The 23,805-nt window shown below is 53.7% G+C and overlaps 2 protein-coding genes across 11 annotated transcripts in view; both read right to left on the bottom strand.

Moving 5' to 3' along the window:
* CRYBG2 (crystallin beta-gamma domain containing 2) overlaps positions 1-8,452 on the bottom strand; it is a 34,726-nt gene extending 26,274 nt beyond the window's left edge. For 3 of the 10 annotated variants that reach the window (XR_011537520.1, XR_011537519.1, XM_070610619.1), the window contains exons 1-3: positions 7,959-8,177; positions 5,767-5,836; positions 3,149-3,885 (exon numbers count right to left, since the gene is read on the bottom strand). Coding sequence is in view for 3 of the 10 variants with exons in the window: in XM_070610619.1 (XP_070466720.1) it covers positions 3,149-3,885; positions 5,767-5,836; positions 7,959-8,074 (923 nt within the window). In the remaining 7 variants the exon portion in view is untranslated. Of the gene's footprint in view, positions 1-3,148; positions 3,886-5,766; positions 5,837-7,958 lie in introns of those variants that run through there. The other 7 variants (XR_011537521.1, XR_011537522.1, XR_011537517.1 and 4 more) reach the window with 6 other exon arrangements.
* A 1,195-nt stretch (positions 8,453-9,647) lies between these two features.
* ZNF683 (zinc finger protein 683) lies at positions 9,648-18,808 on the bottom strand. Its single transcript, XM_070610621.1, is given in 9 exon segments — positions 9,648-9,738; positions 9,741-10,038; positions 11,047-11,175; positions 12,288-12,982; positions 14,387-14,591; positions 15,244-15,371; positions 16,517-16,641; positions 18,522-18,600; positions 18,733-18,808. Coding segments are annotated over 8 exon segments (1,680 nt in total). The 5' UTR covers positions 18,548-18,600; positions 18,733-18,808; the 3' UTR covers positions 9,648-9,664.
* Between the last annotated feature and the right edge of the window lie 4,997 nt (positions 18,809-23,805).

Genomic DNA, 23,805 nt, shown 5'->3' with positions numbered 1-23,805 from the left:
TTAGGGCCAGAGATGTGCCCATGCCCCCAACTCCCCTCCTCCATCTCTTCTTTCCTCCTGAGAAGCTGGTGGAACCCAGAACTTTGACCCTGCCCTTGGCCCTAGCCGTGACTCAGGTTTTATGAGGGGCAGAGATGAAAGGGGCTGAGGCCCAGGGAAGCCTGACTTGACTCTGGGAGCACTGGTAGCTATGACAGCATGTGGCCTGGCCCAGGACAGGGTCTGAGTGGCCCTGGAAAAGCCTTGTGTACAGGGAAGGTGGGGGCGGGGGGTGAGAAAGATCCCCAATCCTTCCCCCCAGGCCAGAGTTCTTGAGAGCTGGGCACAGTCAGACATCTGCGGCCCTGGACTGTGGCACGTCACTGAGCCCCCCTCCCCCATCCCCTGTCCTCACTAAGGAGCCCCCTTTCTTCCAGCAGAACCACAGTCCTCCTTGCTGGGACCCTCCCAGTGTGGAGCTTCACCCCCTCCCTGAGCCCCCACTGAGTGTCCTCTCCTTTTCTGAATAACAGTGAGAACAACAACTACTCGCTGGGATTCCTTGTCCCTGGTGGCATTGAGAGTAGGTGGTAGAGCCTGGCTCTAAGTCACTGATGGATTCACTCATTCATTCATTCAGTGCTAATTGTGTTAGGTAATGTGCTGGGCCCTGGTTAGGTTCATCCAAAGCCAACTTTCCCATGCAGGTGGTATCCTAGGGTCCAGGGGTCAAAGAATTAGATATAAGAAAAGGAAGCACATTTGGAAGTCCCCATAGGCTTTGGCAAAACAGCAGAACAGCTTCAAAGAAAGCTGCTGTAGTGGGATCAGATACTGTCAGTGATTTCCCGACAATCAGAATTCAGTGCCTGTCTCAACCCAACCAAGCCCTGACAACACCCCTGCTAGTCACTCATTCCACAGGCATGTGATCATTCACTTCTGCGTGCATACTTCAAGGGACAGAGAGGTCACCATTTCACAGTTGACCTGTCCCATCCCCAGGTAGTCATGACTGCTAGAACGTTCTTCAAACTATGCTGGAATCTGCCTGCCTATAGCTCTCCCGTTTTGTCCTTACTCTGAAGACACACCCCAATGACCCAGGATGCCTCTCCTGGGCCAAGAGAAGTGCCCATTCCCAGAGCCCTCTCTTCTCCAGGGCCCTAGGCCAGAAGTGGATTTGTTGGGATGGTGACCTGTGACTTCCAAACAAGGTGTGTGGGGCTGGGAAGGGAGAGGCTGAGGGGGGGGCGGGGAGAGTGTGGGAAAGAGCCTGATCTAACCCAACAAGTCCTGGATTCTCCCCCCTTACCTGTGAGTCACCCCCAAACTAGGCCAAACCAGTCAACAGGCCCACATGCCTACAAATACATGCTGAGTCACACAGGCACACACTGACACACAGACAGACATGGCACAGAACCACACAGGCACAAAAACACACACAGACACTTACATAGATGTACACAGTCAAACACACACAGAGTCATAGACACTCAGAGACACAGCAGACACACAAGTCACACACTCACAGAAACACACCAACACAATGACATACACATGTGCACATGCACAATACACACACAGTCAATGCATAGCCCCAAGCCCTCCTCCTCTTGAAATGTGCCTGCACTTGAACACACACACATGGATGCATACCTATCTTACACATTCCCACTTGCAGCCCCAATCATGTCCTGCCTCCTCACCCCCCCATATTTGCCCATCCTGGCCCAGAGAACCCGCCCCTAGAAGGGGGACATAGAAGGATGCTGGCCCTGGAGGCCCCCTTCCTCCCTAAGTCAGCCCTCGCCTCCCGTCCGAGTCTATCATTATCCACCTGGGCCCAAAATAGCCAGGGAGTGGCAGGCAGAGTCCTCGTCCCCCCAGCTCCTTCCTTCTCCGTCTCCAAGGCCTGCCTCCTCCGCCCACTTTTCCTCTCTTTGCAGCCCTTCTCCCCAAGGAGGGGCACCCAAGCAGGTCCCTGAGCCAGCCTGGGTCCCACATCTCTCTTTTCCTCGGCACAGAACCGGGTACCCTGACTCCTGCCCAGAGGCCTGGGCAACCCTGATGCTACCTCTGCTAGCACGGTGCTGCCAGATCCACCTCCACGAGGTCACAGAACGCTCTGGGGCCCGCACAGCAACCACACTCAATCCTCCACTGTCTGCACAGGGCCCATGAGGCCCCTGCGAGAGGCAGGATAGAGAAGTGCTTACAGCACAGGCACCAGGGTCCAATTCTGGCCCCTTCACTTTCTTGTTGACTTGGGCAAGTGACGTAACCCCTCGGAGCCTTAGTTTCCCTATTGTAATCAGGGTGTGGGAGCAGGATTAGTCTACTTCATGGGGCTGTTGTGAGGATTAAATAGAATTATGCTTAGAAAACAACCATGAGTGACGGCCACCGCCGTCATCATCAGGGACTTCCCCAGCGCCCCTTCCTGGTGGTACTAGACAAGTTCCACATTCACTCCCCGGCAGCGAGTTTTACAGAACCCATCCAGCCCCCTCTCAGCCCACCAGGCAGACTTGGGAGAGTCATTTCAACACAAATAAAAACCGCGGCTTGGGAATCTCGGCGCCTGTTCCTGTGGCCGCCAACTCAGAGCCAGGTGGGATAATTATTGCCGTGACTGAGGCATTATTAATAAGCATCCCCTGCTATTTCGGCAACCCAACTCTCCGGAGTTCAAAGCATGTTCCTGTAACCACCTCCTCTTTCCTCATCTCCAGCTACCAAATCTACCTGACAACTCAAGGCCCAGAGAAGTTAAGCAACTTGCCCCAGGACACCCAGCACTTTGGCTGGGTGCCTATTCCCAGGCTGAGTCTGTGGTCTCCTGAACAGAACTGGGGAGTGGTGGGTGTTGCTGAGGAGGAGGAGACCCCTGCTCCATCCTTGCCATGACGCGATCTCCCCCTCCTTGAGTGGGCAGGAGAAGAGAGCAGCAGTGAGTTCCAAGAGGGAGTCTGTGGGTGAGGAGAAGGAGAGGAGGGCAGAGTTGGGGCGAGGAGGGGATGGCAGAGTCAGCTCATGCTCAGGTTGCTGAATGAATGGGCCTTGAGTTGGAGAAGCCAGGAGATAAGGCAGAGACCCAAGAAGAGGCAGCCAGGCCAGTCTCCCCTCCCACTGTTGCCCCACGTGGAGACCCACCTCTACTCACCGTCTGTGTGGGGACCCAGGCGTCTGGCTGGCCTGGAGCTCCTGCCGCTGGTCCGTGCTCCCCTGATGCCGTGGGGCTCTCAGCTGGGGCTCCTGGGGCGGGTCGGTCAGCCACCCCGTGATGGGGCGGGGCCCCTGGAGAGGCTCCTGCCAGCCTCTGGATTCCTCAGGGCCGCAGGGGTGGGGAGCTGGTTGGGCCGGTTTCGGCTCCTCACACTCCTCCCCAGGTGCCTGCCCACGCCCCTGCAGGGTGACAGTGATGTGGTAGCGGGTCCTCCTGGTAGAGGGACGCTGGTGTAGGGCCTGGGCTGGCTCTGGCAGGGCTGGCCCTGGGGTGGCAGACTCGCCCTTTGCCCCTTCTGCCATGGGGAAGGATACTGGGCGGGGCAGCAGGACTTCCAGGTTGCCGGGTGGCTCAGGCCTCAGAGGAACCTCTGGGGCTGTGTACGAGGGTGACAGGCAAGTACAGCCTGGGGTTCCCTGTTCCAGATGTCCAGGAGCTGGCACGGGGCTTGAGGGACACCTGGCATCAGCAGGCTCTGCTGAGGCCACTGCCAGTGCCAAGCTCTCTGGCCGCACAGAGGCATAGTTGGCTAGGTCGGAGGCGCTGCCCACAGCTGGCCTCTGTAGGCGCCCCAGGGGCTGAGCAGGCCCCCCTGAGCTGTGTCGTCGCTTCCAAAGCCAGGAACCATGGCTCCCTGCCCGAAGGTCCCATTCTGAGTGGCTCTGGCCTTGGGCCTGAGGGGAATCAGAGACAGGGTTCTGGTGACAGCATCTCCTCCCTGTCCTCCAGGGACCCCCTTAACACTTCTGGCTGCCCTCCTTGGCACAGGAGAAGCTGAGCAGAGCTATGACGCCAAGCAGACACCCTAAGAAGAGGCTGCCGGGGCCACGAGAACTGGAGAAAGGAGCAGAGCTTTAAGAAGCCCTTCAGCATTTAACTCACCCCCCCCCCCCCCCGATTCTACAGATGAGGAAAGTGAGGCCCAGAGAGGACATGGAGGACTCAAGTCACAGAGTGAGGGCCTAACTCTCAGGCCAGTTGCTGCTTGCCCAGGCGTCCACAGGCCTCTGGCCCTTTGGCACCAGCTGCCCAGGGGATTAGGGGCTGTGTGGGCATGCCTGCCACAAGTGCCCATGGGCTCTGCCTGCTCCAGGCTTCCAGAGAGCCTCAGCCACCTCCCCAGCACCCTCCTAGCCCGAGATTCCCAAGCACACCTGGGAGGAAGTACCTGGGCATAGAGATGTACCTGGGACATGAAGGAGCCAGGGAAGAGGGTTCCCCTAAAAGTGGGACAAACCTGACCTCTGTCTCCTGTCTTTCTCTGGGGCCAAGCCTGGCTGTGGGGGTGAGGGGAGATCCCAAACCCACATGGACACTGTCCCCCAAACCACCAGTTTTCAGGGAGGGACTTGTGTCCTTGGCAACAGAGGAGCCAAGTTGGGGTCAAAATTCCAAATCAAGCAGGGGCCCTTGATTCCAAATGCCTCAATTTACTCACCTATGAAATAGATGCAACCTCTCATTCCCCATGTCGGGGCCTGGAACGAGCCAACCAGGCTTAAATCCCAGCTCTGCTGTTCCCTAGCTGCACCACCTCTTGCCTCTCAGTTTCCCCATGTGTAAAATGGGTGTGATAACAACAGTATGTGCTCCCTGGGAGCACTGTGAAGATCATATGAGATAATCCATGCAGAGTACCCAGCACATAACAAGTACTCAATTAAACACTAGTCGTAATTGGGGCCGGCCCAGTGGCTCAGCGGGTTAAGTTCACAAGTTCTGCTTCGGCAGCCTGGGGTTCGCCAGTTCGGATCCCAAGTGCGGACATGGCACCACTAATCAAGCCATGCTGTGGTAGGCATCCCACATATAAAGCAGAGGAAGATGGGCACGGATGTTAGCTCAGGGCCAGTCTTCCTCAGCAAAAAGAGGAGGATTGGCAGCCGATGTTAGCCCAGGGCTAATCTTCCTCAAAAAAAAAAAAAAAAAAAGAAACAAACAAAAAAACCCCACTAGTTATTATTAATGGTATTCAGGACCACAGAGAGACACACCGCTGCTTGAGCCACTTCCAGGGGAGGCCCTCTGCTCCTCCAAGGGGAGGGCCCCCTGTCACTGTCCAATACATGGCTCAGGTCCCCACTGCAAATGGGGAAACTGTGGCCAGAAGGTTAAGCCACTGGCCCAGCGTCACCCCTGGGGAACCATGGCAGGAAATGGGGAAAAAGGGCCCAAGATGGGAGGAGGTCAAGTTAAAGGATGGAGTGTGGAAAAGGGGGCCCTGGGAAGGCACTGCCCCCATATGCCTCCCCCGGGGGCCCCAGCTTTAGGAAGCTCACGCTTCCTGAGCATCTAGGCCCCCTGCTGGATGCTCCACATCCATTACCTTATTTCTCACAGCAGTTCTGAGAGGCATTATCGTCCCCATTTTGCAGAGGGGAAACTGAGGCCCAGAGGTGAGGAGTGATCTGCCCAGGGTCACACAGTGAATCAGTGGCAGAGGGAGGACTAGAGAACTCCAGGTGCCTGACGCGTAGGTCAGGGTTCTCAGGGCCTGCCCAGCCCCTCCCAGAGCTTCAGCTCCCTCCCTTCCTCCCCTTTGGATTCCTTCCTACCTTGAGGCTGACATTGCTGGTGCTGCCCTGGCCCTGGGCCAGGTCAGGGCAGCTCTGGCCACCCCAGGGCCTGGGAAGGAAGCACAGGGAAGAAAGTGAAGTAGCTTCCTCCTCTCCCATCCCCAAGACTGGACCCACTTCTCTCAGGGTCCACAGGCAGGATGAGCTCCTGAAACCTGGTCGCGGGAGGTCTGTGCTGCAGCCTCCTCTCCGCTCCCTCCCTCGGCATCCACTCCACCCCAGACAGAGAAAGAGACAGGGATGGGCTTAGGGCAAAAATTGGGACTAGGCCTATATTAGGGTCAGGATAAAGAAAAAAGACAGTGCCCCGATCATTTAAAAGCTCGCCATCTGCTGAGGCCCTCCCTGGGCCAGGCTTAGCACTAGGCATTGTGCCTGCATGATCACCTTTAAGCCACACAATAATCCTAAAAGGTGGGTATTAGTGCCCCCATTGTTCAGATGAGGAAACTGAGGCCCAGAGAGGTGAAGTGACTTGCCTGGAGTCACACAGCTAGTGAGCCTTGGAGTTAAGACACTGGGACCAAGTGAAGTTAAGACATTGGGACATAAGGCTGGTTGGACATCACTGTACTAATGGGGGAAAGATGAAGAAGCGCCTTGGCTGCCTCCTCCGGGCACTCTGCCCCCCCCCCCCCAGGCAATTAGCAGGGATCGGAGGCCTGGGCCTCAGTGCTGGAGTCCCATTGCCACAGCTGGTGAGAACAGAGTCCAAGTGCACACAAAGGGATGTGTCATCCTGCTGGCCCAGGAGCCTGCGCAGTCACCACCCCCCCGCCCCCCCACCCAGCCTTCCACATGCCTGACTCACCTGCACCCCAACCCCACCTCCTCTCAAGTGGGGAAAGGGAGGGGCAGTGCCACCTGGGCCTATAGGATAGTTTCCTGCCAGACAGGGTAAAGGAGGAGGGCGTGTCCTCCAGGTGGGGGTGGGCAGGACACTGGCAGGGTGTGGGCACCCCTGGGCACCCAGGCTTCAGGCATAGTCCCCTCCCCTCTCTTTGGGGTGAGAGAGCAGTACACACCCCTCCCCTCGCTTTGCTCTCACCACGCCCCCACCCCTCCCAGGGCAGGCTGAAGACAGCTGTCATGATAAGATCAGAACAAATTGCTGGGTAACTGCACAGACACACAAACACACATACCTGACAGCACACCCCAAGCTCTTTTTGGATATGGGGTTCAAGAGCTACTGGGGTCCTCTTGACGCTCCCCTCCCAGCCGTTCTACTCAACCATCCACACAGCCTTTTTCCCTGCACTCAGATATCAGCTAACAGTAAATGGGCCCAGAGAGATGAAGTCATTTGTTCAAGGTCTCATGGCCAGTGACACCTGGGGTTAGGACAGAGCCCTGGCCCCTGGCTCACAGTCTCTCAAGGCAACAGAGCAGCCCAGAGTGTCAGGATGCGAGCTCTGGAGTCAGACTGCTCACGCTTGTCTCCTGGCTCCACTACCTCCCAGCTGTGTGACTTTGGCCAGGTGATGTCACCCCTCTGAACCTCCATTTCTGCATCTGAGTCACACGGAATATCTGCCTCATCAGAGCTGCTGTGAGGATTAAATGAGATTATCCAGGTAAAGCACGAAGCAAGTGGCAAATAAAGGGTTATTGTTCTTACAATCTGGGACGAGAGGGGACAACCTCTCTGTGGCATGTAAGGGCAAATGCAGTGCAGTCTAAGACAGCTCAGGAACCTGTCATACTCAGGACCAGGGGACGCGGAGACCAGAGGTAAACTGGTCTGTGATGTGAGATTCAAAGTCCACAGGGGCGGAAGGAACTATTGCATTTCGCTTAAACTGTCTCCTCTGGTGAGGAAATCCTAGTCTGCCGGCCACCAAATTGCAAAAGTGGTTTTTCACGTTGTAAAAGAGCAGAGGGACTTGATAAAGATCGTTTCACATTCACGTATCCAACATCATGGTACATCCACAGGTGTATTTTCATGCCCCGAGAGAGACACTCGTACACACTTATTTGAACATCGACTACTCTCTGGCCCCACTCATCCCAGGCCCCTCTTTCAGGCCCATCTCGTGCAGGCCCAGCTTGGGAGTACATACACACACACACACTCACACACCATAGGACCCATGGGCGCCCCCCACAACACACGCACACCATAGGACCCAGGGGCGCCCCGCGTGGCCGTCCCCTATCCCCCTCACCTATCCGGGGCTCTGGCCTCCTTCGGGGTCCGCTTCTCCCTGCTTTCCCTGCGGACCCCTAGCCCGGCCAGGCGCCGGGCCAGGCGAGCCCCCAGGCCCCCGCGCCGCTCTGCCATGGCGAGGGCAAGGCCCCGGGCTTGGGGTTGCAGGGGCACCTGACCGCTCCGGGCAGCAGGGGCCACCCGGATCCGCTCATTTGCGGAGAAACGCCTCCTCCGGCCCGCCCCCCTGAGCAAACAGCCGCCCCGCCCGCAGTCTGTGCGGGCGGAGGACCTACCCAGAGGTGCCCATGTCCCAGGGGCTGTCCCCACCCGGGCCGCAGTCCCCGGGCTGCTACGCCGAGCCCCCTCTCGGAGGCCCTGCTCTCGGCCCTGTCCGCGCTACTTTTTTAGGCCTTCTAGAGGTGCCTGGGGCCCACCTGGTGCAAGTATCCCCCAGCCCCACCTCCTGACCCAAGCTGGGCCTGTACTATGTGGGCGGGGAGCGAGGGACCTGGGGTGAGCGGGGGCCAGGAGGCGGGGCTGAGTGGAAGGTCTTCCCCACCAGAAGGAGGGGGCGCTAGAACACAAGGGCGGGGCAATGGGAATGGGCGTGGTCTTGCCGACTGGGCGGGGCCTGACCCAAGTGGTTGGCATTGGCCCGGGGCCAAAAGGGTGACTGGGTGGTCTTGGCAGCTGGACTTTGATTATCTGTGGGGGCCGCAGCCGACCCTGCCATTGCTCTGCCGTGGTGGGCTCCCTCGGAGTTCTCTCTCGGTCCTGGAGAGCTTACGACAGAGCGGGAATCCCGCCCAGCGGGTAGGGAAGTCGCTCGGAAATCCACACGGGTGCGAACTGCGCCCCTGCTGCCAGTTAGCCGGCTATTATTCAAAAACAGCTGTTGTGATTTTAACCCTGGCCTCTTGCCTCCCAAGCAGAGTCCTTTCCCACCTGATGCTGCCTCTCTAACTCTCGGGTGGGGGTGGGGAACACTTGCACACTTGAGGGGATCCTCTGGGACAGCAAGGAGAAAGGTCATCAGGAGGGTCCCAGGTCCCCAGGCCCTCTCTGCCAGTTCTTCGCTGCCCTTGTAGTAGTCCTTGTAGGGCCTCTACCCCTTCCCTGAGCTCGGCACCCCTTTCCCTTAGCCTTTTGCCCTCTCTGGTGACTGGTCCTGGAACACAGGGGACATCATGCTTCTGGGTCTTGAGTGGACACTGACATCCTGCATTCCTGCCCCTCCACCCCGACAGGGGGCTCAGATCCTGGCATGTACAGAAGAATAAGCACAAACACCCCACCACCACCATGGCAGAGAATACCAGCTGAGGGGGCACAGGGGCCTCCTAGGAACTGAGAGACAAGCAGGTGGTGAGAAGCAGCAGACAGACATCTGGACAGGGGCTGGAAAATCTGTCCAGAAAAGAGGGCATTGTGCCCTGTGCTTGGCAACACAGTCTGCACCTTGCAGAGTCCTGGAGGGCTGGACTGTCCATCGGTGAGCTGAGATGGAGGGCCTGGTCCCCAACAGGCCCCAGACAGGAAGTGGAACCCCAATGCCCTCAGAGGTAGATGGCTGCAGGCACCCACCCTTGCACAGGCAGCACAGGCTCTTCTTGGCTGTCTCCTGACCTGCTCCCAGGTGGGGTGTGAGGTCTGGCAGATACATGGTGGCTTCCTCCTCCACTGTTGAAGCTCAGGAGGCCTCGACTCATCAGAGAAAATCCTTTAATTGCTCTGCCCCTCCCCCCTCCCCAGGGAAGTCCTGGCACCATTGGTCAGGCTGGTTGCCCTTGCTTTCTCTGCGATGCCAAGGTCATCTTGACCTTGTCCACATCCCAGCCCATCTGCCTCTCTGATGGAGCTGCCACAAGATCTCGTTCCCCCTGGTGCCATCGGGCAAGGCAGGCAAGAGACTCCAGGGGCAGGTGGGTGTGGGCTAGGCCACAAGGCTGTGGGGCATGCAGCCGATGGTGCAGCTTCAGGTGAACGTGCTGGGTGAAGCGACTCAGGCAGACACTGCACTGGAAGGGCCGGGCCCCTGAGTGCAGGCGCAGGTGGGTCTTGAGGTTGCTGGAGCTGCTGAACCGCTTGTGGCACATCTGATGAGAATGGGCACTGGTGTCAGCTCTGCTCAGGATCTCTGCTCCTCCCCCCCATCTTGGAAACATCCTATCGCCACCTCCCTGTAATGCAGGCTTGGAAGCTTTCCCCTGATGATTTCTCCCTGGGACCCACAGAGTCTGGCATGTTGGAGCCAGGCAGACCTGCGTTAGTACCCTGGTTCTTTTACTTCCTGTGTGACCTTCTATAGGTGACTTCCCCTCTCTGAGCCTTGCTCTCCTTATTGGCAATGTGCGACTATTAATACCTAACCTCATAAGTATGGTGGACTGAATAAGATAATAGCAGACAACCCTTGTGCGTGGGGCTGCAGCTTCAGCGGGCGTAATTAACATTTACTAGAGCTGCCACATGCCAGGAATTGATCTCACATAGATTTCCCAAGTACTAGTAACTCCTATATTACAGTGGGAAAGCAGAGGCTCAGAGGAGTGAAGCTACTACCCAAAGGTCACACAGCAAGTTAGAGGCAGAGCTAGGATTTGAACCCAGGTAGCCAGACTCATAACCACTACGTTGCTTTCCTTTCTGCCTCCGAAAACAGGGAGAGTCCCTACCTGTCTGACCTTCTAAGGGACATGGTGAGGCTCAAAGGGGCAGGGTGCTAACACTGAGCTCTTGTTATACATAGTGCTTGTATATTTTGCACACACTATGGCATTAACTCCTCCGGCAATGCTGGGAAGTAGGTAATGGGTATCCACTCCCCAGGACCCCCCAACTTCATTATTCTCCCCTCAGAGATGTACATCTCTATTCCCCCCTCCAGGCCCAGGGAGTGACTCCAATATCACATCCTGGCCCTTCCAGGCTGAGGGGGGTCATTTTCAACCCCCTCCACCTACCTCCCCACCCCACTGTCACTTCCTGTCCTGTCTCCACTTTTTCAGGAGGATTGGGGAATGGAGGCTACAGGTGCCATTCCCCCAGGGCCTGGAGCTCCTCACCAGCCTGCACGAGCACAGGGGAGGGGAGTAGGGTCTCACCGGGCACTTGTGGGGCCGCTCCCCAGTATGTACCAGGTGGTGCTTCTGCAGGTGGGCGAGCTGGGTGAAGCTCTTCTGGCACAGGGCACACTGGAACGGGCGCTCCCCACTGTGCACACGCAGATGGACCTGAGCCAGGTGTGGGAGAAAAGCTGCCAACTGCCCAGAGGCCCCCAGCAGGGCCAGGGATCCTCTCTGAATCTCTACCCACAGCCCCACAGGATCCCTTTTTGACATCAGAGACTCTCAATCCCCTTTCCTCCCTATCACCCACCTCAGGGCCTCTCTACCACTCCCCAGGATCCCCCTTCTCTTTCTGCAGCCCTGCAGGAGGGGAGAAGGCCAGGTAAGGGGTACCCCATGTATATATATCCTGAGCAGTGCTTCTCAAAGGGTGGTCCACAGACCAGCAACATCAGCATCACCTGGGAGCATGTTATAAAAGCAGATTCTCAAGCCCCACCCCAGACCAGCTGCATTAAAATCTCTGGGGCTGGGCCCTAGGAATCTGCATGTTCACTAGCTCTCCAGGTAGTTTAAGGCTCATTAAAGTTTAAGAGCTCATGCCCTAGAGGATCCAGAAGGGCCCTTCCCTGATAACCACAACTTTTCCTTAACTTCAGCGGTTGCCAACTTGCGCATAGCTTTCAGTCTTTGCTCACACACAGAGATGCGCCCATGGTCGCCCCCTGCTGGGCACTGCCGATGGTGACACCAACAGCACCGGGGCTGGTTTGTGGGATCCCACTTGAAAAACGCTGGTTGTCGGGTCTGTGGTCTAGACTCAGTGAGTCTCAGTGAAATCTGCCTGTTTGTTCCCCCACCTGACTTTCCAAGAAATAAACAAGAGGAGGCTTAAACTGGGAATCCAAAAAGCATGGTTGTTCAGGAAAGGGCTTTGCACTAGATGCTGAAAGACTGAGATCAAGGCCTACCTCCACTATTAAATCAAATTGATCCCGGGCAAACCCTTCCCATTAGGGGCCTCAGTTTCTCTATTTTTAACTTAAATGAAATGGTCTCATGGACAGTCTTTTAGGGTGGAGCGGACTTGGGTGGCCATTTTATCCTGTATCTCCTCTCTACAGTCGTGAAACTGAGGGACCATCAAATGGACCATCCTAGAGGCTGCTCAGGAGTTCCTTCTGGCTTTAAGGTTCTTGATCAGGAAGCAGAAGCAGGATGGGAAGGGGGTCATTGAAGAATGCCTAGAGGGACAGCAGAGTCCAGGAGGCAGATACCTTGAGGTTGGAGAGCTGACCGAAGCTCTTGCCGCACACATTGCAATCGTACAAGATTTTGCCATTCTCTTTCTTCAGCGGGTAAGGCAGGGCTGTGGTGCCCGCCCGGAAGCCCGGTGGGGCCCGCTTTGCTGGAGCTACCTCGCCAGCACGCTCCAGCCCTGGGGAGTAGGGCCTGGCAGCTCCAGGGCCTGGATTCCTGGTCTGGGAGGGTTGAGTTTGGCCAGGGTCTTGGGAGGTCCCTGGGTAGGGATGCAGGGTCTCCCCAGGGGCACTGTGGGGCCCAGGGTCATTGACAGTCATCAGCAAGCTGGGCATAGCCATGGTGGGATAGGAGGTGTCTTGGGGCAGCATGAAGAAGGGAGGAAATGGGAGAGAAGGTAGGGCCCCATAGGTGAACAGGTAAGGTGGAGGCAGGAGAAGTGGGTATGCAGGATAGAAAGGGTGGAGATGGAATGGGAGTTCTTTGGAGCTGGGAGCAAGCAGGCGGCAGGAGCAGAAAGCCAAGGGGCTGGGGCTCCCTCCATTCTGCCAGGGAGTTGGGGAAGAGCTGTTGTGAAGAGGGAAGGATGGGCAGGAGGCCCCTTTGCCATCTCTTTCTGGTCGGCTTCCCATCTTGTCTCTGCTCTGAGGGTACTTAGCTGTGAGTTTCTGGTCATCGGTAGAGTCAGCATGTGGCCCTGGTGACTGGTGCTCTGAGCAGGAAAGGGAAGACGGTCAGTGCCCCCCAGCATGGGGTAAAGTTCTGCTCCCCATCTACCCTGCCCAGCCCAGGGTTGGGAGAGGACTCTAGCCTGCAAGCCTGCTGGGCGACTTGGGCAAGGCGTTTTCTCTCTCTGGGCTTTCCTGGTCTGCAATTGCACTTGCCAATAAAAGTGGCTAGTATTTGTGCCATGCTTAACAATTCTAGGGCGAGAAAATGGCTCAAGAAGCCTATTAGACAGTGAGGTGGAACAGTCAAGTGGTCAGTTGGATAAAGTGCTGTGGAGTTTAATGGAGAGGTCTGAGCCAGAGACAAATTTGGGTGCCATGGGCCCAAATGAGATCACATAAGGGTGACACCAGATCTACTGTGTCCAAAATGGTAGCCGCTAGATGCATATGACTACATTTAAATTAATTAAAGTAAGTACAATAAAAAGTTCAGTTTCTCTGTTGCACTAGCCACATTTAAAATGCTCAATAGGTATGATATTAGACAGCACAATATAGAACATTTCTATTATTCCAGGAAGTTCCATCAAACAGTGCTACGCTAGATAAAGAGAACAAGAGAGGAGAGAAGGAAAGAAGAGGGAAGGGGGAGGAGCAAAGAGGAGGAGAAAGGGGAGAGGAGGGAAGGGAAGACGGCTCTGGACTGAGTTCTGGAGCGTGGGAGTATTTAGGAGGTACATAGAGAAGAGCTAGCAAGGGAGACAGATGCCACGCCACAGCCAGTGAGGTAGGAGTTAGGCTAGGAGCGATATGGAGTAAGATATTAAAAAGAAAATAATTTTGAAAAGTAGATTGCTTGGATCCTCATTTATTCACTCAACCAACTCTACTGAGCTGTGTCACTCTGTGCTCTGTGCTGGGGAAATAAAGGACACGGCAGCATAGTGCCTGCCCTACAGGAGGTCACAGTCATGTATGGAAATGGTGGATTACAACGCGACAAACCTAGAATGCAGGTATAGTGAGAGCCTGTTTTTATAGAAGAAGAAACTGGCCTCAGTGGTGTGCCCGAGGTCATAGAGCTAGAAAGGCAGAACCAGGGCTCCCTCGCCAGCCCCCTGACTCCCAGTCAGTGCTCCTGTCTTATAATAAAGACCCCTCCGTCTCAAATGTTCCAGGCCATCCTGTATCCCCAGGACTTTGGCTACGCCTACACCAGATCCCACACCCATGTCTGAGAAAGCCACTGCCCAACTTCTCATCGCCACCTTGAAAGACCCCTGCGTCACCAGGCCAGAACTCTAGGCTAAAATGTGGAAGTAAGGGGTGCCTGAGGCTCTGTCCTCACCAGTGACACTGGGTCCCCTCCTACTCTGGTCAGGAAACCTAACAGTTCCCCCCACCTCCAACCTCCACCAAGGTGCAAACCCATGCCCTGGGCTTACTCGTGCTCAAGGCGTTCTCTTTGAGACTTTGTGGGGCTGTGCCCAGGGGTGCCGGCTGCAGGGCACACAGGTATAGGTCCAGGCCCTGGGGACAGGCCAGCAGGGCAGACCTGGCCAATGCCCACGGCAAGGGGCACAGCCAGCTGGCACAGGACAGGCCATGGGCATCCACTGTATCTGGAAGTGACCTGCGGGCTGGGAAAACCTGGAGGGCAGGGGGCAAGGGGCTTGGGGGCTGGGGGCTGGGACTCCTGAGTCCCTAGGATGTTCCCACCCCTAGTTTGGTTTCCAAAGTGGGAGGAGAAGCTAAGACCCACCACCACCATATCTGTCACTCAAATGGATTCCCCTTCCCTTATCCAAAGATTTCTTTCCCCAGGGACTTTGGCGCCCACCCTAAGATTGCCCTCCTGCTGCCCCCTAGAACCCCTTGCCTGGTCCTGTTCTCCCTTCCACCCTCCTTTCCCAGCCACCCTGGTCCCATCGTGTCTCAAACCATCCACTGTGTTTTGAATGGAGCCAAGGTAAACTTGGAGAAAATCTTCATCAAAGACTGTAAACCTCAGAGGATGGCCCTGAGCCTCACTCCCCCTAAGGCCCAGGCCATGGTCATACAGCCAAGCCTCCTTCATGGCCCAGTCCCTTCTCATGTCCCACAGGAGAATCTGACCCCTGGCACGTGGGAGAGGGTCTCTGGCACCTCAGGGGCACGTCCCCATGACGTGCCAGGGCAGGAGTGCTCAGGAGCAGGGGATGATGGGAATCTAGGTCCCTTCAGATTTCCCCCAGTTCCTCCTAAGGTCCCCTCCCTCCTTAAGCAGGCTGGTCTCAAAGATGGGGCTGGGACCCCACCTTACCTGGTTGCCTTGGCAGAGCTGGAAGTCCAGGCTGGGGGACAGGGAGCCCCTTGTGCTCCCCAGGGTCTTGGTCTTATGGCAACAACCCAATTCTGGAGCGGGTTCCCTTTTTATGCCCCCATTACCTGCTGGGAAGACAGGTCAGTCACAGATTGCCAGTGAAGGTCCTCCAGATAGGACCCTGGATTCTAGGGCTGGCTCTTCCACTAAACCATCGTGTGATCTTGAACCAGTCACCACCCCTCCTGGCCTCAGTTTCCCTATCTGCAAAATGGGAAGGTTGGACTGGCTGATGTGTCAGGACTTTCTCAGTGCTGATATTTGGAAGCCAACAAAGCTTTCCTAGTAGGTGCAGGAAGAGGATTGAATGGAGACTAGCCAATCAGAGACGAGGAGAAAAGCTAGCCTGATCCCCATCCCTGGGGAAGAGAGGAGAGAAGGTCCTCATGGAGGTTACTTCCAAGTGAGCTCAGAAATCTCGGGGAGCATTCTAGACTTCCTCAGGGCCACAGGGAATTGAGAAGCCACTCCCTTCTACACTGGGCAGGACTCATGACTCTCCCAACCACAGACTCCCCACCGAGGGGTGCCCCTGCATCCCGGCTTCTCCACACAACTTTTCTGGGCAGCTGAGGGAGCCCCTGTGTCCTGCCACTCAGACTGCCCAGGCTGAGATCCCTCGCCAGGGACAGTCTGAGAGAGTGGGCCAAGAGTCCCCAGGTCCCCTGACTGGCCTGGCAGGAAGACGCCCTGAGTGCTCAGCTGGCTGTCTGCTTAGTTAGTACCAGCTTCTTGGCCATCTTTCATTGGAGGCCACACAGCACAAGGATCACCTCAGCTCAGCAAATGCCCCAGGGTCCCCCAGTCCCCCAGGAACTACCCTTCTCTCTCTAACACCAGGTGCCCCTCGAACCCTCGCACCCTCCCTCAGCACAGCACCCTCACTCCGGCGTCTCAGCCCTCCAAAACCCAGGATCCTACCCTCCTTCCCGACTCCTCCTAACCCTGCCCCAGTCTCAAGACAAATACCCCGAAAGGAGGGGCCGCCTGCGTGTGGCTATTCACCTGGCTCTGCAGAAGTCCCCTCTGGCTGGGGAAGGAAGAGGTGGGCAGGCGGGCAGCTGCTGCCTGGGGCTGAGGCCTCAGTGGGTGTGAGAGATGACAGGAAGATGCTACATTTGAAGTTGCCACAAATAGGAAGAGGGGGGCAGGCAGGCAGGCTGGGGCCTTGCAAGACCTGACAAGGGGGAGCCTCCCACCAGCCTTTACCTACCTGTGGCAACTCTCCAGGCCAATGTGATTTCTGGACCGCCATGAACTGGGACTTCTGGAATTTCAGTATGTGGGAGCAGGGTGGGATGAGGGTTGCTATCTCTGGTTCTCGGGGAACCTAGATGGCTGAACAGTAGATGGACAGAGGGCTCAAAGGCTGGAGCTGGAGTCCTTCTGGGGACAGGGGCCCAGCTGAGACAGAGATGGGCAGTGATGATGACAAGGAAGACAGTGGTGGTGATGGTAGGGACAGGAACAGGCAGAGACAAGAGCAGGCAGCATAGGATACAGGGTGAGACAGAGAAGAGAGCAGGAACCTGATCTCACAGAGCAGAGGCCCAGGAGGCAGCAAACACATCTTCCTCCTCATTGTCCCATCTTTGCTCTCCCTATCCTGGGATATCCTTTCTCTAATCCAGAGAGAGCACTGAGGACCCAACAGGACAAGAGATAATCCAAGGACACAGTAAAATGCTTGTAAGGCATGACTAGGTATCAAAAGGGAGGTCTCTTAGGCCAGGAAGCTGCTTTTTAGAGGGAGCAATTGCATTATTCCTGTGAGCAGGAGAAGATGCAACACCCCTGGGGCCTCACAGAAATTCTGCCCAGTTGATGTGTCCACATTGCACAGTGTCTGGCCCAGTGTGACACAGCCCCAACCCGTCATCAAACTCCACCCCAGCCATGCCACCCATGTGGCCTGGGACACACAGGGACATCTCAGACTTTTCACCATGGGCCAGGGACATATTATTGAAGTTTCTCTACCAGCTCAGCCTCTGGCTAGTACTCACCTCTGCTGTGGCCTCCATCTCCTCCTGTCATAATTATTTGCCCACGTAACTGACCCCTATGTGACTGTGAGTGTCTCAAGGACAGGGACTACTGTCTATTCATTTTTGTTTCTCATGTAGACATTTATTAGGGTTTTTGGGTGCCCAGCATCTGGAAGCTTTTTCCCCACAGGAGTCTGGAGGGAGGTAGAAAGCAGCTCCCACTATAAATGCCAAAATGGCCACATGTTTGATTCCAATCTGCCTGCCCCAGGACATGATATGGACACATGAAAAGGACCAGGTCAATTGGATGCCCTCATCCAGACTGTGACTCAGAAGCCAGCCCAGAGGTGGCGGGTCAGTGGAGACTCCATATTGCAAATGGTGCCACATCAGCTTCCAGGGTGGCAGAAGAGAGAAGTGTTCAGAGGGGGTTGCAGAGCCCTCTCTGTGTTGGTCCTGGGGCTCCAAGCCCCTGTTGACCCAGCTTGTTCTCCAAGCCTGGCTCTGCAGCTCTCACAGACCTTCTGTGTGCTTCCCCAACATCTTTTAAATGAATTCCTTTTATCCTTAAATCCTCCTGAAATGGTTTCTGTAGCTTACAACCAAGAATCCTGCATTATGCATGCCCCAAATAGAAGATGAAACAACAGGGCTCAGGCTGGAATATTCCAAGAATCAGGGTAGATAGCTACCTTTACAAAGAGCTTACTATGTGCCTGGCCCTGTGCTAGGGGCTGCATAAGCTTTATCTCATTTAATCTTCACAATAAGCCTGTGTGGTTGGTTTTATCATCTGCATGATGAAGGAACAGAAGCTAAGAGAGAGTAAGCAATTCACGCAGGCATACAGCAAGTAGCCAAGAACTCTCTAGTGCTAATCGTCAGATTCCACTGTCTCTTGGCCATGTCAGCCCACCTGCTCTGCTTCATTTCTGCCCCTCATGCTCCCTACCGACGTGTGTTCACAGTGCCCAGATGGCCCTCCCCAGCCTTGCTCCCCTTTCCCAGCTGCCCTCTTAGTATCCTTAAGATTAGTGGAGGAGCTCCTCCTATGGCACCCCTTGCTCTCTTGGTCCACAAAACTCCACTCCCCAAAAGCTAGAGCCCTGACTCTCAGGCCACTAGCCCGCCTCTCCTACTGTCTTGCTGGAATCACAAGGGAGCAAGAGTCTCGCTGGGCACCCACAGAATAACCTGCTCACATCTCTGATGAGGATTCACACACACCTTTGGCTTCCATCTGCCAACTCCATTCCCTCCTGGCATCACACTCTGCTCCCAACTCTCAGAAAAGTCTGTACAACCTCTTGGTTAAACAAAAAAGGAAATGACCTTGGAGATGTCCAGGTCTTCAATCTCTGAAAGGCCTGGCTAGGAATGTCCTGGGTGGTGTGCCGAGAACACAGTCACTCAAGTTCCTACCCAAAACAGCCTCTACCTGCCAACCCCTTCTCCCATCTCCTAGGCCCTGCCAGGTCCTCTGTCCTGTCAGCCCCCAAGTCCATTGTGATGTCACCAGCCTAACTCTGACGTCACTATGTCCCACGTCTCCTGGAGAGTAGTACAGGGGTAGGACCGTGGCCTCCTAACCCAGGATGCAGATGAGAGACCCAAGCCAAGGCAAGTCCTCGGTGACCAGAGGGGTCTTGGGAAGTGCTCGTGGAGGGGAAGTAGGGTTGAGGGGCCTTCAGGGATGTGTGGGAGACACTAGGGAGGCCTCTGAAAAGACGCAGCATCTGGAGCATGGAGCAAGAGCTGGAGAGATGGACAGGGGTCCTCAGGCTCCTGGCTCACTGCACACTTACTTTCTTCTTCTTTCTGTTAATTACAAAATAATACGTCCTAGTGGTAAACATTTCAAACAACAGAGAATATAAAGATAAAAAATGGAAGCTTGCCTCCTTCATAATTTCCCAGTGGTTTTTTTATCCATCCAGACATTTATCTATGAAACTACAAACAGGTAAATGGGCTTTTTGATTTTGTTTTTATACAAAAATGGATTATACAATGCATGCTATTCCGCAGCTTTTTCTATCCAACAATCTACTGTGGCCATCATTTCATTCCAGAACATACACATCTGCCTCCTGCTTTTTCCTAACTATATAGTATTCCATTGTGGGGATGGACATAATATGTAGCATCCTTCTATTGGTGGACTCCAATTTTTCCCTGTCCCACACAAGACTGGAAAGGGCCTCCACACAGAGGCAATATGCAGAGAGGTTAAAAATATTAGCTCTCCTGGATTTAATCCCAGCTCTGTGACCTTATGGCAAGTTGCTTAACTTCCCTGTGCCTCTTTCCTCATCTGTCAAATGGGGATAATAACAGTACGTGCCTCACAGGGATCTTTTGGGGATTCCTCAAGATAGTTCATATAAAGCCCTTAGAATGGTTCCTGGCCCAAAGAGAGCACTTGACAAACGTGAGTTTCTGCTACTTTTGTACATCAATCTTTCCCTGGTTAGGCAAGTATCTGCAAGCCAGCTTGCTAAAAGTGTTAAAATGGTGATGGATGTTCCTGGCTCACTTTGGAGGACCAGAAGTTGGGCAGCACGCTTGAAGAGATTAACTCCATTCAGTTTTATTGCTTTATTCATTAACCCCTGGTTGGAGACCACTGCTCTCATCCAACGCAGTCTTGCCCCCACACCAGTCTACACACTGTTATAGTACTAGCTGTTGGCACCTGAGTGCTCACCACGTGCCGGGGACCCTGCGAAGCACTTTGATGTGCTTTTAACTCAGTCAACACAATGACCCTGCAAGATGGATGCTTTTATTCCTGTTTTACAGGTAAGAGATGCAGAAGAAAAGTGACTGGCTCAAGATCACATGACCCAAGTTGAGGCTGCGACCTCCCAGAGGGAAAGGAGAGCTCAGGGAAGAATCGCGGGAGGGAAAGCTGGGAAGAGGTAAAAAGGGCCACAGAGGTGGAGCGGCAGAGTCTGGATTCCCTTCAGGCACTGAAGAAGCCCCAGAAAAATCAGGATTGTCAGAGGCCCAAGTTAAGGACTGGGAAAATAAACTGTGGAATTAGCATCCGGCACCCTGGAAGAACCCCAAGGACCTGTTGTTCATTCCTTCAATCACTCATTCATTCACATATTTATTGATTGCCAGCTATGCAGCAGGCATTGGACTAGTAGCTGGGAATATAGCCCACACGAATATGACTTAGACCTTGGAATTTACAGTCCAGTTATCAGAAGGCTTGGTGGATGTTGCTGAAATAGAAAGTGGTGTGCAACTATCAGGGTTTATTATTATTAGGGTAGGGGTTTGGGAAGAAAAGTAGAGCCAGGGGTGTCAGGTTGGCTGGTGCAATATGAAAGAGAAACAGTGGAACCACAGGCAGAAACCCTATTTCCTCTTTGAAACCTTCAAAAATTTCTCCAATCCATAAGCAACCTTGAGGCCAGCCAGCTGAGTTCCTGGCAAGCTCAGTGCATGGGGTAGCTCTGTTGCACAGATACTTTTGAAGGGCACCAGGTAAGGAGTCCAGGCTGGGAGGGAGTCTGGGAGCATCACTGGTTTAGAGAGTTAAGCAGCTTTATGGGATGTGACTTGGAGCACAGGGTTGAGGGTGGGGAGCTCAGCCCAGTCCACTGTGCTCTCACCTCGCCCCTCCCTGTGGTTGACACCTCCCGCCCTCTGCCTGACACCCACTTATCTTATTTCATCAGACAGCCTGGCTGTCAGTCTATCAGATGTAATGAGTTTGCCTTTGGCTTCACACCCTAGGGTGGGGAGATCCTGAGATAGGGTGCGCCAGCTCTCACATTTGCAGAAGGGGCCTCAAGACTCTTGCATCTTCCTTGCACTCACCTGTGACCGTCCAGTCCTTCTGTGGAAAAAATTGCAAATATGTCTTCAAATGACATCTGAGGTCATCCCACCTTTTCCCTCATCTCAACCAGTCCAAGAGGATAGGAGATAAAAAGAGGTATGCAGCTGGAATTAAAATCCAGTCAAGCTAATATACTCCCACTATGCAAAACTGCCTACGATGTACATGGATGGTTCTTTCCAGCCTTGTGTGAAACAGGTGGAAAAAGTTGGAATCCACCTATGTGTCTGCCATTAGAGGAATGCTACATATTATTTACATCTGTGCAACTGAATACTATGCAGCCAGGAAAAAGCAAGGGGTAAATTTATTGAGCACCTCCTATATGCCAGATCCCTTTACAATCATCTCATTTAGTCTTCCTCAAAATCTTCCAGGGTAGGAATTTGATGTCCCCATTTTACAGATGAACAAAGAAAGACTCAGCAAGGGTAAACTAGGCAGCATCAACTCAAATGTCTACAGCGGCCACATAGTTAACGTAAAGAGGTCCAGAAATAAGTATGGTACAAATGGTACCTGAAACTCAGCCTTGGTGTCAGGATTAACAGGGAGAGGTGGGGACTGAGGCAAACCAGCAAGTGTGGGCCGTTCACCACGTCTCAGCATAAATAGAGGCCAGTGTTGCCAGAGGTTCTGACTTTTCTAGAGAATCTGAAAATCAGGATTTTTATGTGAAATCTCTAGATTTTTTTCTTAAAGTGGTTCAAATGTTTTTAAATAATGTGCATGCCAGTCAGATCTGCATGCCAAATTCAGCTGTCTCTGTCCAAGGTCCCAGAGCTCCAGCCCTTTCCATGTTTACAGCTGTCCCGAAAAGATATGACCCAGATGGCTTCCACCAAACGTTCAAAGAATTAGTGCCAATTCTTTACAACCTCTTCCCAAAAAAGGAGGGAACACTTCCTGATTCATTCTTTGAGGCCAGTATTACCCTGATACATAACAAGAAAATGGCAGACAAGGATCTCTATGAATATAGATGCCAAAATCCACAAGAAAATATGAGCAAACAAGCCAGATAGAGAGAAAGACAAACACCATATGGTTTCACTCATATGTGGAAGATAAACAAACACATGGACAAAGAGCACAGATTAGTGGTTACCAGAGGGGAAGGGGTGGGGGAGTGGGTGAAAGCGGTAAAAGGGCACACGTGTGGTGACAGATAAAAACTACTAGAGTATTGGTGGTGAGCATGATGCAGTCTATACAGAAACTGGTATGAAATAATGTACACCTGAAATTACACAATGTTATAAACCAATATGACCTCAATAAAATAATTAAAAGAGATATATATATGAGCAAACAGAATCCAGCCCCACAAAAGAAGGATTATATACCATGACCAAGTGGGATTTATACCAGAAATGGTTTAACATCCAAAAGTCAGTTAACATAATACACTATATCAATAGAATAAAGGAGAAAAGTCACAAGATCATCTCACGCAGAAAATGCGCTTGACAAAATCCAACACCCTTTCAGGATAAAAACACTCACCCAACTGGAAAAAGGGAACTTCCTCATCCTAACAAAAGGCATCTACGAAAAGCACACGGCCGATGTCTTAATGGTGAAAGTCTTGTTGCTTTCCCTCTCGGATCAGGAGCAGGACAAGGATATCCACTCTCACCGCTTCTATTCAACATTGTCCTGGAGGTTTTAGCCAGGGCAATTTGGCAAGAAAAAGAAGTGAAAGGCATCCAGGGGCCGGCCCGGTGGTGCAGCGGTTAAGTTCGCACGTTCTGCTTCTCGGCGGCCCGGGGTTCGCTGGTTCGGATCCCGGGTGCGGACAGGGCACCGCTTGGCACGCCATGCTGTGGTAGGCATCCCACATATAAAGTAGAGGAAGATGGGCATGGATGTTAGCTCAGGGCCAGTCTTCCTCAGCAAAAAGAGGAGGACTGGCAGTAGATAGCTGAGAGCTAATCTTCCTCAAAAAAAAAAAAAACCACAAAAAAAAAAAAAAAAAAGAAAGGCATCCAGATTGAAAAAGAAGAAGTAGACCCAGCCCTGATGGCCTAGAGGTTAAAGTTGAGTGTGCTCCACTTCGGCAGCCCAGGTTTGGTTCCTGGGCATGGAACCACACCACTCATCTGTCAGTAACCATGCTGTGGCGGTGGCTTGCATAGAAGAACCAGAAGAACTTACAACTATACAGAACTATGTACTGGGGCTTTGAGGGGGGGAAAAAAGGAAGAAAAAAGGAGAAAGATTGGTAACAGATGTTAGCTTGGGGCAAATCTTCCCCTGCAAAAATAAATAAAAATTAAAAGGGGCCAGCCCAGTGGCATAGTGGTTAAGTTTGCGCACTCTGCTTTGGTGGCCCAGGGTTTGCAGGTTCAGATTCCAGGAACGGACCTAGCACTGCTCATCAAGCCATGCTGTGCTGGCATCCCATATAAAATAGAGGAAGATTGGCAAGAGAAGTTAGCTCAGGGCCAATCTTCCTCACAAAAAATAGGGAGGCTGGCCCAGTGGCATAGTGATTGGGCTCGTGCTCTGCTTTGGTGTCCCATGGTTCACCAGTTCAGATCCTAGGCAGGGACCTGCACACTGGTCATCAGGCCATGCTGGGGCGGCATTTCACATAGAATAATGAAGAGAACTACAACTAGGATATACAACTATGTGCTGGGGCTTCAAGGA

This window comes from Equus przewalskii, chromosome 2, assembly GCF_037783145.1.
Source record: "Equus przewalskii isolate Varuska chromosome 2, EquPr2, whole genome shotgun sequence".
In the NCBI taxonomy this organism is placed as follows: domain Eukaryota; kingdom Metazoa; phylum Chordata; class Mammalia; order Perissodactyla; family Equidae; genus Equus; species Equus przewalskii.
The sequence above is the reverse complement of the archived record's forward strand: the minus strand, read 5'-3'. Positions and strand labels throughout refer to the sequence as shown.